At 40.9% G+C, this 19,202-nt stretch overlaps 1 protein-coding gene across 1 annotated transcript; it reads left to right on the forward strand.

Annotated features, from left to right (window-relative positions):
• The first annotated feature begins 1,515 nt into the window (after positions 1–1,515).
• Positions 1,516–18,766, forward strand: tmod4 (tropomodulin 4 (muscle)). Its single transcript, XM_071468747.1, has 10 exons — positions 1,516–1,637; positions 10,106–10,261; positions 11,232–11,388; positions 12,340–12,459; positions 16,451–16,543; positions 16,718–16,848; positions 17,200–17,307; positions 17,747–17,890; positions 18,090–18,234; positions 18,491–18,766. The coding sequence occupies exons 2-10, from the start codon at positions 10,160–10,162 to the stop codon at positions 18,511–18,513; spliced, it is 1,023 nt and encodes a 340-aa protein (XP_071324848.1). The 5' UTR covers positions 1,516–1,637; positions 10,106–10,159; the 3' UTR covers positions 18,514–18,766.
• The last annotated feature ends 436 nt before the right edge of the window (positions 18,767–19,202 follow it).

A 19,202-nucleotide genomic window follows, 5' to 3' on the forward strand; every position in this document is an offset into this window, starting at 1 on the left:
ACATATGAAGATTGCAACAGTTGCAGGCTTGATGCAGCTTATGCAAGCAACGGTTATGCAACCAAATATTAAATGTTATTTACTTTAAGACGATCTGTTCCTTCACTTTTGCTTTCATAAAAATGGGGAAGTCTGATTCAGGAGGTGCTATGTCCTAACATCTAGATGTGTTTTGATCTTAAACCCAAATGTCTTCAGTGAACAACAAAAATAAAGGAACTGGCTTTGCTGTTCCAATACTTTTGGAGGGGACTGTATGTCCCTCCTTCAACATGAGCACCTGTGCCCACTCATACTTGCTGCACTTGCTGCCCACTAGGGGGTAGTAGAACCACAACCAGCACAGCCTTGATGCTAGCTGCTAATTTACTTATCCAGCAGCTACAAAGCAACATTAGCACTCATGTGAAGTTGTTTTTTGGCCACCTGACCAGTGTTAGTCCAATATTCATTCTCTTTTCATCTTTGCTTTGGTCTTCACTAACTTCTGAGAACAATACCTGGCTCTTTAGCTGCTAAAAGCTTTACTCTCTTCACTAACTAGTCTCTAACTTTGTGTGTCTGCTGTCTGATATACAGGGCAGGTAGCATGTAAAGCAGGTTTATCAGAGCTGGTTTACAGAGAACAGCTGTCTGCAGCTGTTTGAAACAAGGCTGAGCACTGAGAGTGATCCAAGGAGTAAATGTTCCCTTAAAATAAAACTATGAGCTAAAAGATGGAAAGAGCTAAAATAAAATAAAATACAACAAAAAAAATAAATAAATAAAGAGCTGCAAGGTCAATTACTTAATTGAGTTGTCACTCTGAACGACACCTTTCACATTAATCACAGCCATGAGACACAATATTAATAGGTAAGTTAATATGAAAATCCTGCCACCTATTGTCAAACATCAATTCAAGATACAAATTCCATACTTTTGTCTGTAAATTTCATCGATAATTCCTCTATTGTCCATTAATGGAGGAAAATAGGCAATCCGATGTGAATGAGCCTTTGTTAGGATTTAAATGACACCTAAAAAATGTTAAATATTGATAATATTACACTTGAGTTCTGTAGCACAATCCGTGCATACAATCCACAGAAAAGTGCCTCACATAAAAGCCAATCAAACAAAGATTGTATATGATAAACTTTAAAAAAACATATAGTAATTGGGCTAAAGTGCATAAAGAGAAAGCAACAGGTGCAGACAGTTTGAGGATCATTTTCCAAGGTGAGTCTCAAGATAGACCACTAGATGTCAGCACTTCTCTTTCTGTCTGATTTCACTCAGTTTTAATTGAATGACTGATGAGCATATGAGTTCATGCCCCACTTCCCTCTCTCTCTCCCTCTTTTCACTGTCTCTCTCTCTATACCACCTCCGCCCCCTCCCTCACAGCCAAAGTAATAAAATGCTGACTTCTCAAAGTGCCATCAGTATGCCTGTCTCAGCAGAGCAGCCCTGAAGCCTGACGCAAGAGAGAAAGAGGAGTGAGAGAGGGTGGGGGGTGTAAAGAGAGTGAGAGAAAGGAGGAGGAGGAGGAGGAGGAGGGTGGGGGGGTAAAGAAAAAAGAGAAACAACTTTCTCTGGTTTCTAACTGTAGGCTCTGCCTTGCCGAGGGGCTTCAGCACTGCGCTTCTGTGAAGGTAGGTGTGAGGCTGCTTCCTCCTGTCTCTGTTGTTCTGTGTGTGAGTGTGTGGGAGGATCCGGGGGGGATCCATCTGGCATGTTGAGGTGATCCCAACTTTAATCTGTCCCTCAGGGTTGCCTGTTTGATGGGGGGGGGGCGGCTCATTTAGTTAAGCCAAAGTCTCCTGTCTGAATGTGAGACTGTGGAGACAAATGTGAATTATTGTCCAGAAATCAGAAGTTTCTGAGCATTTTTTATTTTTATTTTGATGAATTTTCAGGCTCTCAACTTGTGTCACTTTGGGGGGGGGGCTTCTGCAGGGGGTCAACTGAAAACTGAAGTACTGTCACTCACATGAAGCTATCATTGTGGCATGTGGAGGGGTTAAGCTGTCCATGAGCTGCCCATCACTGTGCAGTGAATTTGTCACAGGGGATTTGGAGATGTTGTCTCGGGGGGCTGTACAGTTTGGAAACCAGGAAGGTGGGTTAAATTGGGCCTGACAGGATCCATGACTGTCTCACTTTTGTATCTGTCACTGGATCAAATTGTCTTTTGGGGTCTTGTGGCTTAATTTTGGAAAGGATATAGTGGGGGCCTTGCTTTCGATGTAGATGTGACCTCAGATACAGTGTCTGTGTGTCTTGAAAAGCTTTTCCACTTGTTGCTTCTTTATGAAAAGCTGCAATAGTTGCAAATCCGCACTGTTTTAATAAAAGCTTCAGTTTTGGAGTGAAGCCTATGCAGTCAAGTTGCTCTCAGGGCTTCAAAATGTCACCCCAGTGCAGTCTCAAGGAGCAACCCAAGCTGGATTGGACACATACAGCTGGAAGTAGCTGACTTGTGAAGCTAAAATTAAGCTGAGGGCTGATTTGGAATGTTACACTTGGGCGGTAAGATGTGGAGAAGATGACCCATGGATGGTGACAAATCTTTTGAGCTGTCGGTGGCAGAACAGCAACTTGCCTGGTCATTTAAAAAGCCTCTCAAATCCTGCTACTGTTACAGATTTAAAAAACATTTAAAAAACTGTAAAACTAGGAGAAGTGATCTCAGAGTTTATTTTCTGCTTTAGTAAAAACAGACACTCCGGCACAGAAGCAGAGTGTAAATCATTTTTGAGCATTTATGAGAGTATAACCTTTGTCACTGTGAAATCTAAACCCTTGTTATGGTCTTTGACTTATAAAACATGCAGTAACTCCTCTGCTGCACTTAAATAGAGATACTCCTTCACATTAAGGACAATGAGAAATAGTACAAGCTCACGTGCAGTGAATCATGGTTTTACTGTATCCATCTACAAATGAATTCCCTTTTTTACCTATACCTGCCTCTGCTACACAATGAAGAAGCTACAGTTTGTGTCTTCTTCAAATGACTCCATAAATACTTTGACCCCAGTGTTCATGCACGTGCTTGTGCAAAATCAGCAGATGGTTGGAGACGGGTGAAGTTGGGAAGTTGCTTTTCCGGTTGGAAAAAAAACAACATTTGCTCTGTGTGGTTTGTATGATGTTAGTTGTAATTTTTTGACGTTGGAGCTCAGCTACAACTCACACTTCCCCTCCTACAAATATTTGCTCTGTTGCCCATTCACTTTAACTGAGGTCTGAACAAATTCAAGCATGTGTTTCCTGTTGTGGTTCCATCTCCACCCGGCTCCAGTGGACTCACAGGTCGGAGTTCACCTTTGTTCAGCTTTGACCAAAAGGATGAGCTCAGACAGACAATAGTGATGCACCGTGTTTCTCTAATCCAATACATCATCATGTTTAGTGCAACGAACTGTTGTTGTGCTACAGTTTGGGATCAGTCTGATCAATATTTATTTATTACCCACATTGGAAACGTGACATTGCGTCCTTCACATTTCATTGAGTGGGAGACTAATGTGACCGTTACCTTTAATCTGTCAACCTGCAGGAATCAGGAGATCAACTCCCTTAAAGATCCTGCAAACTAACCCACACAGATGTTTTCAGTTACTCTGGTTAAGTGGATCTGCTCAGGTGAAATGTCCAGGGCTGTTTCACTTCCCTCCCTACTCCCTGTATGATGGACACTCAGCTGTGAATTTGATTTGTCTGATAATCAGTCTTCGATCCAGCTCCAAGTCGTTCTGGACAAACTCGAGTTGTTCCAGTATTGTTTTTGTTGTTCAGACAAAATAAGTGATTGGATGATTCATTCATTCATTCAGATTCAGCTGATGTAGCAGATTCGATGAAACACCACCTCACTTGTAAGTGAACCTAAGGCCTCAAAGATAAAAACCAACAAGTGGTTCAGCGTATATTTTATTTGTCTGACTTTTTTGGAAAACAACCTTTCTAAAGGCTAGTTCACACCGGGGGGGTCTTCATTTTCATCTGCCTCTTCTCCCAAGATGAACTTTTGTACATACAAACAGCCCACCCACTACTGAATAAAATATAACTCTCCCCTGTATTCACTATTAATTTTCCCAACTTTGTTTTAACCCATTTAGTTACAGACTGAGGCCTTGGTTTAATTAAATCTAAATGAGTTTGTCCCTTGTTGTGCCTCGTTGTCCTACATTAGATAGCTGTAATTATCACATTTGTCTCAGGAGAACGTTAAAAACATTTACTTACTGTCTGGGAACTGATGAGAAATTCTGTCCTGACTTGTAAAGAAGTCACAAGTCAGTGACATGTCTCTAAATATGATTTTGTGCAACTTGTTCCAGGACAGAACTGAAAAAAACATTACCTTCTTGGTGTCGAGAGAGGACATTAGATCTGTGTCACATACAAGGGAAAAATTAGAGCAGTCACACTCAGTTGAAGTTTGAACATAGTCAAAGTGCTATAGAGACAATATATGGCAGCTGTCATCAATCAAATGACAATAATAAAATGTGGTTGTACATTTATGACAAGGCTCAGCTCATGTCGCGACTTCCATAAAGACAGCAGCTGCAGGTGTAAGGGATGATTGAGATTCAAGCTGGAAAAAGAAACGTCGGCGGCCAGCTGGCAGCGGCAGGTGACAGTCCCCGCTCTGCTCCACTCCCAGCTTGTTTTGGTTCATATAGAAGCCCCCGCTGAGACTGCTGGGGACAGATGCACATTCACAAACGTCCAGCCTGTTTCCAGCGTGGTCAGAGGCTTCCTGGAACGTGGGACGTGTCAAATTAAATGTCAGAACAAATGAAAACACAACGCTGGGCCTAGCTGTTATGTTACTGCTGACAATAAATAATCTGAAATTCTGCCTATCTGTACAATACTAGAAGAAGGCAGTATGATCTTCCTAAAACTATATACAGTACTATTATATGCAAAATGATTATGATGTCCAGTTCCTTAACTGGTGGGCTGCTGGTATGCAGTTGTCTGAGCTGTCGATCTTAGCTCAAGTGTCAGAAAACAGCCATGTAGTTAACTCAACAATAAGCGAGGCTCAAAGGCTTCACTGTAGGCAAATCACATGAGCCTTGTTTGGAAAGAGCCCTGGGTCACATTCGCTTCTTAAATCACAGCCATCTCTCTACATCTGATACAGTAGTTCTGTCTAACGCAAAAAATTTCATGCCAATAAATGTGAGATTTAGGATAGAGAAAGTAATTTTATCATTTAAAATGACAAGAAAGTATTTGTAATGTATGAAACTTAACTATTACACTAGAAGCTATGATTATAAAGCAGGTCTAGGTTCTATATTAATACTGTGAAAGTATCAAAGCCTCAGTCCACAGAGAAATGCACACAGCCTGTATTCACAAACTGAGCCTTAAACCCAGCCGTCAGGACTTCTGGAACTTTGTGATGTCACAACAAAACACTCACCACACTCTTTTTACCTGAAATCTTCTATATTTTTATGTGATCACTAAGAAAACAGTCAGACCTGTCACTGACCTGTTGCTATTGGAGCTCCTGAGAGAGGAGATGTAAAACTACACTGAGATGGTTTTTGGTTCTTAAAACCATAAATATATCTTCTGATGTATATCAATACTTAAAAGACAATGAAATCTCACTTAAGGTTTTCTGGAGTCTTTTAATTTGGGCACAAACAGTTGAGTAACCGTTGCATGACAAATAACTACCAAAACAACAACAATAATACAATTTCCAGAGTGTTTTAATTACTTGATTGAACTGCAGCAGGATTCACCCCTCAAGGGCTCTGCACCAGTGAGAATGCTTGGAGTTTTAAAGCTAAACTCACCTTATAAAAATACACCCTCTATATTATCATAACATCATATCATTTCATCAGCAGTTCTATAATAAAGAGCGTGGTGTAAGTCAAACTGTCAAGATTCAGATTCTGTTTTTGAGCTTGAGGGTGTTAAAGGCTAGTAAAACCTTTTATCCGTGATAAAAAGTGACTTTAGGTAGATTTATCCTCCACCTGGTCCCTTTGAGCTGCAGCCTCCTTCCCCTCATCCTTTTAAATCGCCTCCATCTTCCTCGACACTCAGCTGTGTGATCCGGTGTTTGTGTCACTGGCTTTACGCATTAGAGCCACATGGCTTCAGTGAGCAGCAGCGAGTGGTACAGGGGACGCAGGAGAAGGTTTTAACAGGTGTTCGTAGACTTTTAAGTTCTCCAAAGAAGAGGTCTGCAGAGCCTGCAAGCTCTTCTTAACCCTGCCAAGTTCTTCCTGTGTGTGGGTCATAGTAGCTGGTCCATTGTTTGAACTGCATGGAGAATATAAAGGTTGAAGAAGCCTGGATACAGGGATTCATTTCTTTTTCAGTTAATTTGACCAAAGATGTTTGATTTACACGTTGACTATTAGAATATTTTCATGGGATATTCTGCCCATATTCTCATCTTAATGTGTGTGCTCTGGTGTGTTGTTGGGGGATAGAAAGTGTATTTGTTGAATTCTAACATCTTGAGTTAATCTGACTATTATTGTTAAAATGTCAATAATGGGCTGTACATTTGTATAAAAACCAATGTAACAAGGAAGTAAATGAGAATTTCAAAGGTCTTGCTGAAGGAGAAAACTTTGTGTCTATAAAAAATGTTGTAAACATGACAAACACACAAAGCTGGCATCCTCTGATTCATGGCAGGTTTCATTTCAACTTCCATATTGTTTGTGTGTGAAGATGTATCTGTGTGTGTGTGTGTGTGTGTGTATGTGTGTGTGTGTGTGTGTGTGTGTGTGAGTGTGTGAGTGTGTGCGTGTAATAATAACGTGTAACATGATCAGTGAACAGGCGTTCCCTTGAGAAAAACTGTTATTGTCACAGTTTGTGTGTCAGTGGAGCAAAACAATGCAACATACACAATAGAATAGAACAGAATAGAATATAATTGAATATAATTGAATATAATTGAATGTCTCATAACGTTAATCTGGAGTAATTCTGAACGGAACTGTCCGGTTCTATTTCCATGGCGACTGAGGTTCTGTCCTGTTGTCAAGGAAACCTGATCGTTTGGCTGTGGCTTCTCAGGACCTTGACTGTGTATTTGATCTGTTGATGCCACAAACACACACAGTTACAGAACACAAACAGCTGCTGTTAATGTTTACCTTCAGCTCTATAGTAAAGACGCTGTGTTGGAATTTAACACCGTGACGGGTTCATGGTAAACACCAGTAACCTACTGACTATATCAGATATTTGTGGTTTTAAACAATCGTTGCTCCTGTTTGGAAAGCAAAGTATGCAACACAAACAATACTGTGCAAAAGTTTTAGGCACTAGAGTAAAGTTAGAAAGCATCATTTTGAATTCAGTTAACAAATCAGTGAATTCATTCATATGTTATACTTATTCAGTTTATATTCAATATAAGTCCCCACTGGAATGAATGTTGTTTTTCTGCTGCAGAAAACTGATTTCCACACCCTGCGCTCCAATTTTGAAAAAAAAAAAAAAAAAAAAAAAAAAAAGACACATAAACAGGTTTTCAACTGCACCTCACATTAGCTTTCCTGCTAGCGTTTCTAATCTTCTTGTTTTCATTGAATTTTTTTCTCCTTTTTTATTATCTCCATCCAGGAGGTTATGTTATCACCGGTCTGTTTATTCCTCAGCAGGATAACGCACAAAGTACTGAACCAATTTGCAGCAAACTTGGTGGAGTGATGGGTCATGGACCAGGGAAGAAGCCATTAAGTTTTGGATCAAATCTGGATCATTTACTATGAATTTGAATTTTTTTCTCTGAAGTCTGGTGTATGTTGTTTGACACTGCCGTGGTGGAGGTCTGTGTTCTCTGCCTTAGTTTGTTTCTTTGTCAGCAGGATCACAAAAAAGATATTGAAACAGTTTGCACCCAACTTGGTGGAGGGATGGGACATGGACCAGGGAAAAACACATTAGATTTTGGTGCCAATTAGGTTACGGATCCAGGATTTTACAAGATCAGTTTCTCTATAATGTTTGGATCCCCATGTAAAAACAGGGTTATTAATGGTGATGAAATCTATGTGTTTGTACAGTTTGGTGCAGATAATCTGGATCTCACAGACATGTGTAGGACTGTTTGGTGTTGTTGGTGGTATGTGCTCTACTTACTTGCCATTCTAGTGTTTTTAGTGCATTATGTAAGGATCTTTGAATTGCCTTTGTATGAAATGTGCTATAAAAATAAACTTGCCTTGCTTTACCTACACAGGTTCCAGGAAAGTGTCCTGGAAACAACTAGCTTAGCTAGTCAGCTGTCCTTAGCTTGTAAGCAAATTTGTTTCCATTGTACATCTGTATCTCTGCCAGCTTATTGTGACGTGCTGCTTTATTGCAGGATTCAGTTACAATCTACTATTATTAAGGTTGTTGTTGGTGGTGGAAGAGACTTTAATGTAGATGGAGAAAAGTTGTATTTTTCAAACAGCTGTCTCTTTAATTCGTCCCTGAGCATAAACATGATCATATACTGAAGCGGAAAGCTGCCTGCTGTACGATACTTGAACTCTTGTTGCCATCACAGATCACAGATGTTAATGCTTACTGACATACAATCAGAGTGGCTCAATGAAACCACATCTGTGACCTGAGCTGTGATGGGTTTTCTTCTCTGGCCAAGTTGGGATGGAATTTGGACTGAAAATGAAAACATTGGACTTCACAAACCTGATAGCTGCATTACTCATACTTTGACCCAGGGGTATATGTATGTTATCATTGTGGTATTTCCTAGTTTTGAGGGCCCCGGTAGTGCAGTTTGAACTTGCTGCTCTTTGCTGTATCAGAGACTTCTTTGTGTCTGTCGTTATGTTGTTTGTGTGTGCGGCTTCTCGTCACTGGGTGCAGATATTTTTCGGGCGGGTCCACTACTGTAAGAACGAATGTCTGTCAATGATAAATAAGGGATTGCGCTTTCCACCCTTCTCCTCTCTCCATCCTGCTATTCTTAGTGTGGTGAGCTAAGGGTTTAGAGTTACAAAGACCTTGATCTCTCTCTCTTTTACACTTTCTTCACTCCTCTGCCTCGCTCTGCCTCTTCGCCTCTCAGACTGCAGGGCATCAGTGGTGCCGGTGCTGCTGGTTGTTCACCTCTCCTGTGTTTTAAGGTGAAAATGAAGCTTACGTAAGAATTTGCCCTGGAGGCTGCTGCAGCATATTTATACAGACTCTGCCCTCCTGAGTACTGCACCTTTATTACTGGAAATGCAACTATTATTATCATTGTCACATTATTGAAGCGCTCTGGAGAGGGCAGCTGATAAGCTCAATGAAGATCATGGAATAGTTTGACAAGGACAGTGGGGCAGGGGACCCCCTATGGTCCTTGACAGGGGTCCAGGACTGGCTAGGGACTAAACAGTTATCATTTACTAATTTTCTTTACATTACTACACAATGCGATAAACAATATAATGTGAAAAATATTATATAATACTGTAGATTTCAGTGCAATACAATACTTATGGCCAAGAACATTAACATCAACTTTACCTTTGACCTGAAAAATGTGATCAGTTCACCCTTCAAGGTGTTATCAAGATGTGTGTGTATTTTATATTTTGTCATAATTAGCTTATGAATTTGTGAGGTCACAGTGACCTTGACCTTTGACATTTGACCACCAAATTCTTATCAGTTTCTCCTTGAGTCCAAGTTGACGTTTGCGTCAGAAAGTGTTCTGATATATCACAGTCGCAAGAATTGGAACAGACGTGAGGTCACAGTGATCTTGACCCTTGACCTTTGGTCACTAAATTCTAATCCGTCCAACTCAACGTTACAGTCCAAGGTATTGTGTTCATGAGAATGGGTTGGGAACATATGTGTGGAGGGAGGGACATTATGAACACACGATGCCTCTGGCCACGGTTTTCGGTGGCACAGAATATTTCTGTTAACTTCATTTACACTAAACTTTTTGGTGAGGGCATAAACAGAGGTTGGGCTTCAGACTCCTATGGCACTGAATGAGCAGAGATATTTTGGACACCACACCAAGGACACAAGACACCATAAAAAAAACTCATTGTGATCCCCTCTCCTCTGTCCCCTCTCCCCTCCTCGTCCTCTCACCTAGGGGTGTGCAGCAGTGTGTATGAGTGAGTGTGTGTGTGTGTGAGCCTCAGGAGCCATGTCGGACCCCAGGGACATCGACGAGGATGCCATCCTCAAGGGCCTCAGTGCTGAGGAGCTGGATCAGCTGGAGTATGAGCTGCAGGAGATGGACCCTGAGGTAGGGACAAGGACTCAGTGGTCAGACCTGGTGCCTCAGGGCCGCAAGTCCTGCAGGTTTTTGTTCCCCCAGGTGGTCAATCATTGTGTTCGTCATCTACCTGACACCAGGTGTATCAGAGGTACAAAAACCTGTTACAGGACATTGAAGTGATGATTCTGGTTCTGCTTAAGCACAATGTGTTCCCATGATGGCCACCAGTAATAACATTTGCACAGCCTCACAACCATTAAAAGGACATTTTACCATTAAATAGTTTGCTTAATTTAAAATAACAAGACACTGGAGATCTACAAACTTGAATTTTGAATGATAATTCATACGACCTTTGTTGTTCTTGCACATTCTCTTAGTGACATGTTTGTCCCATTTTCTTCTCAGTTTACATTGTAAATTTAAAAATCAGCTTCAATTTATAGCCACGGTTCCTTCCCAGAGTTCACCGACAGTGTGCAGCCTACGCAGTGTCATGTTGCTCTGCACTGGGGAACTCACTTAATGATGCAAGGAAGCACTTCATGCCTTTGCTGGAGGAAAGGAAAATCATGGAAATCAGGGAGGATGTTATTACCACTGCGAGTGTTGGCTGGTCGGAGTGAAAATTTATAGACTGTCATGCCTAATGTGCACATGATCATCTATCATCATGGTCAAAAATTGATGATATATTGTAAATGTAATTGTATGGCACAGCAGAATGAAAAACCACAAATACAGATTAGTACATAGCTACAATATGTATCCCTACTGAAATATGCAAAGGTAATTCAGTGTTTTATTCAACACATGGATTCTTTAAAACTAATGTGAAGGAAAAGAATCCACTGTGGCAGAAGCAGATATGATAAACCTTTGCTCTTTAACTCTTCTCTCGTTTTATTCATCCAGGCACTTAAGCAATGATTGTACTCTCCCTGTTCTCTAGTCTTACTGCCACATCAACATGACATTTGACCTCCTGTTCTCCCAGAATGCCATGCTGCCAGCTGGCATGCGGCAGCGTGACCAGACAAAGAAGAGCCCAACGGGGCCATTTGACCGCGATGCCCTGATGCAGCACCTGGAGAAGCAGGCCATTGAGCACCAGGACAGGGAGGACCTAGTGCCCTTCACTGGGGAGAAGAAAGGTGGGGGAGCAGACACTCGAGATTTACATTTACACAAAACACTTACATGTAACTCACAACATCGCTTCATAATTTCTTTTAGAAAAAAAATCACATGACCCCATGGGGAGAGAACATATCCCCCTCAGTCTTTATGCACATAGACTACATAGTATTTGGATTGTAAGACATCAGCAGAGGTCTAATGATAAAACTATCATAGGCCTATATACTGGATATAATGGCTCAGTAGGTCTGTACCCACATGTCTCCAATATCCATAGACTTTTTTTTCCTTGTCCCTCACACAGCTGTACTGTATTGTACTTTGTGTTGCACCACTGCACACAGGCTCAGGCTCTTACTTTCAGGTCTGTGTGGGTTTTTTTGCGGATCACTGAGTTTTGGGGCCATTTTCATGGTAGTCCCACAGGCCGACACGTCCAGACCTACACCGGGTAATAACTTGGCTGAGAATATTTGTGCTGCAGTTCCTGTGCAACACATTTCACAAATGGAAACCAGTAACACACTAGTCATTTACACAGATTAAAAACTGAAAGCAGTATTTAGACTCCAGTGGAAAACTGGGTTTATTAGATCTGGTCTGTAAATCAGTGATAAGCCCTGGCTTAAGCATGATGCAAACAGAGCTTTTACAAATTTACAGTTTGAGACATTCAGTCTGCAGAGCCCCATTAATGTTGGAAAATTTGGTTTGCAGACTAATGCATCATATGATCATGCAAAAGATATGACCTCTAACACACACCCCATCTCTTTCTGCCTCTCCACCTACTTGATTCTCACTGTTTCCTGTCTGTCTGTTTCCCTCTTTTCCATTTTTTTTCTGCCATCTATTTTCAAAACCTCTCTCTAATTTCTTATTGCCCTCCTTTTTTGTCCTCCTTTTTATTGTTCTTTTTTCTCTCTTTTCATCTCTCAACATATATATTCTTTGTCAACCTGTAGGAAAGGCCTTCGTGCCCAAGAAAGCAGCGGAGATCCCTGAACACGAGCAGGTGATACTGGAGCCGGAGCTGGAGGAGGCTCTGAAAAACGCCACTGACGCTGAGATGTGTGATATTGCAGGTTGGACAAACACTATCACTACTACTATACATGCATCGTCCAAACTGCTTGTCCTGTTTGGGTTTAATCCACCTACTGAAGACAAACTGTACATTGTACACACATACCTTAAAGACACACAATTCACACAGCTGCAAATCAACCTTTGTAAACCTGTAAAATAAATCTGCATGGGCAAAGTTTATACAAGTGTCAGATCAGTAGAAAATTTGAGCCCATACACCTGCTACGACAAGTCAAAATGTCTGCAGGTCTGTGAATCTGATTAATTTGGGGACGATTAAGAAATGAAAGTACTCTGATGATAGCAAGGCTATAAAGATTCAGAAGATTCAAAATTAGGACAAATATGACATGTAAAGCACATGATAGATACAACTTTGACAGGAAGGGAAGGAGCATTTTGTGTCTTACGTATGTAAAAAAAAACAAAAACAAAAAAAAACGAACCAGTATCTCACCTCTGTTTGACTAAAGACTTTTTTCACAGCAGACATTTTGATTTGTCATGCAGGAAAGCTGCGAGCTCACCCAAACTGAGGGTTCATTAATGCATTAATGCAATTTCACCTGTGCTTTTCCCAAAATGTCTGCTGTGAAGAAGCTCTGTTCTTCCTATGTTGTCATCTGTTTTTCATCATGCTGTTTCCCAGCAGCAAGTGCTTATTAACCCAGTATGACATGGACAGCATAGTGTGACCTCAGTGTTTTCATCACAGTGGCTCTGACCCACATAGTTCTATTAAACAGACCCAGTTATCTCTCTGCTGCTGCTTCATATTGTTTTCTCCAAACACCGAGACAGCCCGGTAGTCCCAGGCTAACAGACATGGCCAGACATGCGATGGGGTCCAATTCCCCACACTCAGCAGCACAAAAATAAATAAGCCTGGACCTCAGGTCACCAACAGAAGGGTGTAGTGGACATGGGGATGGGTGGGGGCAAAGATACTGTATCTCTTTAAAACAGACAAGCGGGAAGGTACTGTGCTCTGAAGCTTAAAATCAACAGGATATCTACACCTACTGTTGGAGGTGTCTTATAGAATGGTTCTTTATTTAGACATGGCCTCATACAAGATGCAGAGTTGACATTTTATCAATGTACTGTAGATGATTGTCTGAAAGTAGAAGTAGCTACAACAATATAACAGGGAAACTGACTGGACTGAAGATGACAGTTAGCCATTTGGCTAAGCTGTGATAAGCTTTTCATTCTTACATATACGTATACAGTTAATAAAATGGTAACGATAATTGTGGCAGATTCACTGCTCTTAGTAATCTATGAAACAATGGGTGCTTGATTTCGATTAAACCAGCATTAATGATTGCTAAATGAGTTGAGGGAGAAAATATTGTCTCCGGTTGTCATACTAATATTTCAACCTGACTTATTTTAGAATGATAATCTTGTGAATAGGATTTTTAACATGCACATGATGGCTACACACGATATCAGGCTAAAACACTGAGGCTGAAGAAGTGGTAGACTTATTCCAACATGCTAACAATTGAAACTAACCCAGATAGCAAAATGAAGCTTCTGGCCAAACATACGCCTCTGTCCTTGGCCCAAGTCTGGCCCATGTACCTCCACATCTGGGCAGACTAACAAAGTTAAAGACACTGCCCACCAAATTTTTAAATGCAGGGTAACGCTCTACAGACCCATGTAGACCTATTTGGCATATGGAGAGGTGATTGGACAGTCGGCATTTGGGGACAGGATTAGCAAATGGTCACTCATGTCAATTAATGCGCATCGTCCCTGATAAATAAATGATAAATAAATACATAAAGAAACACATTTCAGGTTAAATTAAATTACTGGATACTTAATTCAAAGTGGAAGAAAATAAGGTCAAATTGAATCATAAAATGTGTTTTTTATTTTTTATTCTGAGTGTGATCCTTTGAACACAGTGAACACCCGGCCACACTCCTGCGACAGACCAAACAGGCAGGCATCCGGAAAGGCAGAGCAGGGGAGCCTGTTTGTCCAGCTCCATCAGCCTGTCAGAGAGAGACCCTGGACTGAGTCCAGCTGAGGATTAAACCTCAGTTAGCCTCTGTCAGTCTTTTGTTTGGGCTTTTTGGCAAACAGACTAAAAGGGGATGAATAGCCTGGCCGAGCCGCTCTATGAGCTCAGAGAGAGTGTGGGGCCAACAAGTCACCCTGGGGACTTAATTTTCACGTTTTATTTATGATATTAACACGTTGCTATATTGAGATTTTTAGTTATGTGCAGCCTAGTTTGTGCTGTGAAGCTACTGTGGGTTATTCTCAGGGCCAAACTGGATGACGTGGGGGTGTTACACCCCCTGATAACACCCCCTCCCAGAGCAGGCAGCTGTCTCCCTGGCCTCCATCTCCTCGCAAGTCCATTCCCATGGTTCCCCACACCGGGTCAGGAGGCTGGTGGGTGGGAAGGTTGGAGGAGAAGGGGAGGGGGGGGTGTTGCTGTCACAGCAGTTGGCATGTGACACAGTTTGGTGCTGGCAGGTTACAAAAAGAACCAGCAGGTCTGCCCCCTCCTGGTAATAACAAATAACAGCAGGAGAGCAAGAGAACTGTCAGTATTATCAGTTTAGTGAATTCTGTTTTCTTTCAATATATTGTCACTTACTCTCCAAAATATTGGAACTATTTTAAGTGTATAGAAGTTAAATTATATCACTAACTATCAGATAATTTGGCTGAAACTGTTCATCACTAAATTTCAGAGGGAAATACTGTACTTTTTACTTGACATTACTATATTTATGTGACAGCTTCTCGAATGTAATTTTAATTTTAATAGTAAAATATAACGCAATAGGCCACTGTAGATTCGTGACCCATATACCATCAAAATGCATCAGCAATTAAGTGAAATAATTAATAAAGTCTGCATCATGATTACTTTGAATGTTGATACTTAAAGTTGCTATAATCAGTATTTTTTTTATTTTAACAATGGAAAAAATTATTCTGTATAATGTGAATTGTTTGCTCATCCAACCCTGCAGTTCTTCTCAGATCAACAAAGGACTGTAGCACCTTCCAGATTATTGCTGTGGTTTTACAACATTTTTACAACTGTACTGTTTTGTTTTCACTCCCACTGTTCACACATATTTTACAGACACATGCAGCTGTTAAAAAAAAGAAAAAGCCACGATAAAGCTGTTAGTTAGCGGGCAAGCTAACTTTTGGCCCTGTACACACCCACTTCCACGGGCCAAATCTGGCCCATATACAGCATGATTGTCAGATGTTTCTCCCACATCAGGACCAATTCTGGCACACGCAGACAGTCTTCTAGCTGTCAGCCAATACTGGAGGAGAACAGTGGGAATCTGCCCAGACGTGGAAGGATATGTGCCAGATGCAGGCCGAGGACCCAGGCATATGTTGGCCCAGATGTTTCATTTTGCTGAGTCAGTGGGGACCAAACCACAACACTGACTCTTAACTTTATAATTTCTCACTTTACTTCACGTTCATAAATATAGATTGAATGTCCAAGATTCTGGCAATAGGCTGTAAATTGTGTGTGATCTTTTAAAACTGACAACATCAACAAGAATAACACTGAGAAACGTGTGTGTTATGTGTGGTATCACTACCACTGGGGCCCCTGGAAACTGTGAGATTACAGCCGGTGACTGAGTTTCCTGCTACACTAGACAACAATGTCTTTATCTCGTCAAACAGAAACACAGAGCAGAGCCACACATGAGGGATGAGGGAACACCTAACTGGTTCTCTTTTTTTTGTTTTGGTCTCAGAGCTGGAACCAAATCAGAAACATTTTGTTTCCCAGCTCAGCTATGTACTAAACATGAATTAGTCTTGGGGATATCAGCGTGGGGACACACCAACAGCAAAACAAACATAACAAGACCACAACCCAGGACACATGATCTTATTCAAATATCAGAGATATTTTTATCTGGACAGTCTCCCTGATATGTATTCGTAGTGATTGTTTGCTTGTACTTGCAGCTATCCTTGGAATGTACACACTGATGAGCAACAAGCAGTACTACGATGCTCTGGGCACCACAGGCACGATCGCCAACACAGAGGGCATCAACAGTGCGTATGACAGAATTTCACAAGCAATTTTATCTTTATATTTTCATCTTTGACAAAATTATGATTGAAATAAGGAAATACAGCTTAAGACTGTATTTATGATATCATATAGACTGCAACACTTTTCTAATGTGCTGCTCTGTGGCCTCAGCTGTGAAGTTGTGTCCCCCTCAGGTGTGGTGAAACCAGATCCATTCAAGATTTTTCCTGATGAGCCGCCAAACCCCACCAATGTGGAGGAAACCCTGGAGAGAATCCACAGTAATGACAGCAGCCTGACAGAAGTCAACCTCAACAACATCAAGGTCAGCCCAACAGGATGTTACAGTACAGAGCAAAGAGAAAAAACAATGATCTTAACAGATAAAATGACAAATGAGTGTGTTGCTTTAACTTTTTGCATCAGAACAATCAACTGTACTTGAAGCTGAATTCCCAAATCTCTGTGAGAGTGCGTTTCTTCCATGTGCCATGATGACGCCACATTAGATCACTTTCCTTATAACAACATATATTCAAAAAGAGTTGGAGTTAACAGGCTCAAATCATAGGTTGTATTGATCGGTCAGACTATAAAACCTGCAGTTTTATGAGCTTTAACAGCTGGTGCTTGAAAACCAAAGCTCATAAAGATAACGCCTTTATCTTTCCTGCAGGACATTCCCATCCCAACACTGAAAGAGATCTTTGAGGCGATGAAGGGAAACTCTCATGTAGAGTCTCTGAGCATCGCTGCGACCCGCAGCAACGACCCTGTGGCCTACGTGAGTGCACTGTCCCTTTGAACAACCAGCAAATTCAATTTACAACGGAATCTCGTTCTGATGTGCACTGCATGGTGTATAGTCTGAATGACAATAAAAAGTCTATCTGTCTATCTATCTAGTATATGAAATGAAAAGTTCTATATTTTATTACTGGAGCTCTGTGTATTAATGAACCAGAAATCCTGTAGGATTAGGTGGGTTAAAGGCTCCTTTTTACTATGCAAAATACAATAAAAGTTAATTTATGGTACTTTACCTTTACCACCTCACCAGTATGTGATGTTTCATCCCCAATCAAACCCTTAACCTATATTTCAGGTTACAATTGTTTTAAAAGCTGCCTTTCTTGATGTGATGATGGAAATGCTTAGGTTTTCAAATCTGGACATAGATAAAATAATTTTGCTACGTTTGTGTCTGTGTGTGTGTGTTTCAGGCATGTGCTGAGATGCTGCAGGAAAACACCAGCTTGCAGAGTCTTAATATCGAATCCAACTTCATTACTGCAGATGGCATGATGGCGATCATCAAAGCAATGGCCAACAATGCCACACTGGTGGAGCTCAAGATCGACAACCAGGTCTGAAACACAAAATCTGTGGAACTGAACATCTTGCAGTCAGCTGCTGTCAGTTTAATACTTTTAATCCTGTATTTAGTGTAAGTACAGGGTTTGTGTGGGCTAACAAGAAATGTTCACTTTCATAATGTAAAATATGCAAGAACTGAAGAAATTGTCCTTTGAGGTGAACAATATGCTTTTCTTCCCTCTGGTACAGAGGCAGAAGCTGGGAGATTCAGTTGAGATGGAGATCGCCTCCATGTTGGAGAACAACTCCAGCATCCTCAAGTTCGGCTACCACTTCACCCAGCAGGGTCCCCGCGCCAGAGCAGCCATGGCCATCACACGAAACAATGACATGAGTGAGAAATGCTCTGGCTCCATGCTCAGAAAATCACTTTCAATGTGCACATACACGTCTGGAGGAATGAGAATGAATATTTAAAGTGCATTTGGCAAAGATAACTGCATAAAATTCAATTTAAATGAGCAGCTGTATGTGTATTACAATGTGGGGAAGCGTGGCTGCTATTTAGAGCCGCTGATGTGCAAAGATGTCAGATTATTGACTGATTATTTCATGTCCTAATTATTTCTTATCTTTTCTCCTCGTTACAGTCCGCCAGCAGAGATTAAGATGAAAGCAACAAAGGGCAAACAGAAGAACAACCAGTTTGGCCCATCAGAGCCTGCAAAAACAAGCCAGTGACAGTCTCGTGCCAGCTTTCTCAACGTGGTGCACCGGAGCTGAATCAATCCTCCGAAATCGAGCACGGTCAGCGTGCATCCACTAACGAAGCATCCATGTCCAACCATTTCATTTCATTTACCGCAGCCAGCTTTTTGTAGACTGCTGAATTCATCATAAAGGCATGTATAGGTCACAAGCAAAAATGTGAAGTGTCTTTTTTTTGTGCTTGTAGTTTGTGCATTGCCAACATCATCCCAAACAAAAGGTTAACTCTTTTCATTCATGAAAACACTTTCAATGTGGTGCTATCTATGGGCAGACAACAATCTGTAAATACTTTAAATAAAAATATATATTCAAGTATTTTTTGTAAATGTTTGGCAAGTTTAATTTTATTGTTTCTACACCTTATTTAGACGTGAGTGTTTTATATTTGGAATATGAATATTATTCTCAAGTAATATTGGTTGAAATTACTCAAAGCACATACTTACTGCTGAAACTGGATTCCAGGGAAAAGCTCCCAACCCAACTGAATCTTTAAAGTTCCCTCACAGACACAGTTTAAAGTTTGTAAAAATACTCTGCTGTGATTCATATTTTATCTAACATGGTTTTCCCTTATAATCAGTTGAGAAA

The sequence above is a fragment of the Trachinotus anak genome, unplaced genomic scaffold (genome assembly GCF_046630095.1).
Source record: "Trachinotus anak isolate AG129_WGS33_773 ecotype Australia unplaced genomic scaffold, CSIRO_AGI_Tana_v1 ptg000032l, whole genome shotgun sequence".
In the NCBI taxonomy this organism is placed as follows: domain Eukaryota; kingdom Metazoa; phylum Chordata; class Actinopteri; order Carangiformes; family Carangidae; genus Trachinotus; species Trachinotus anak.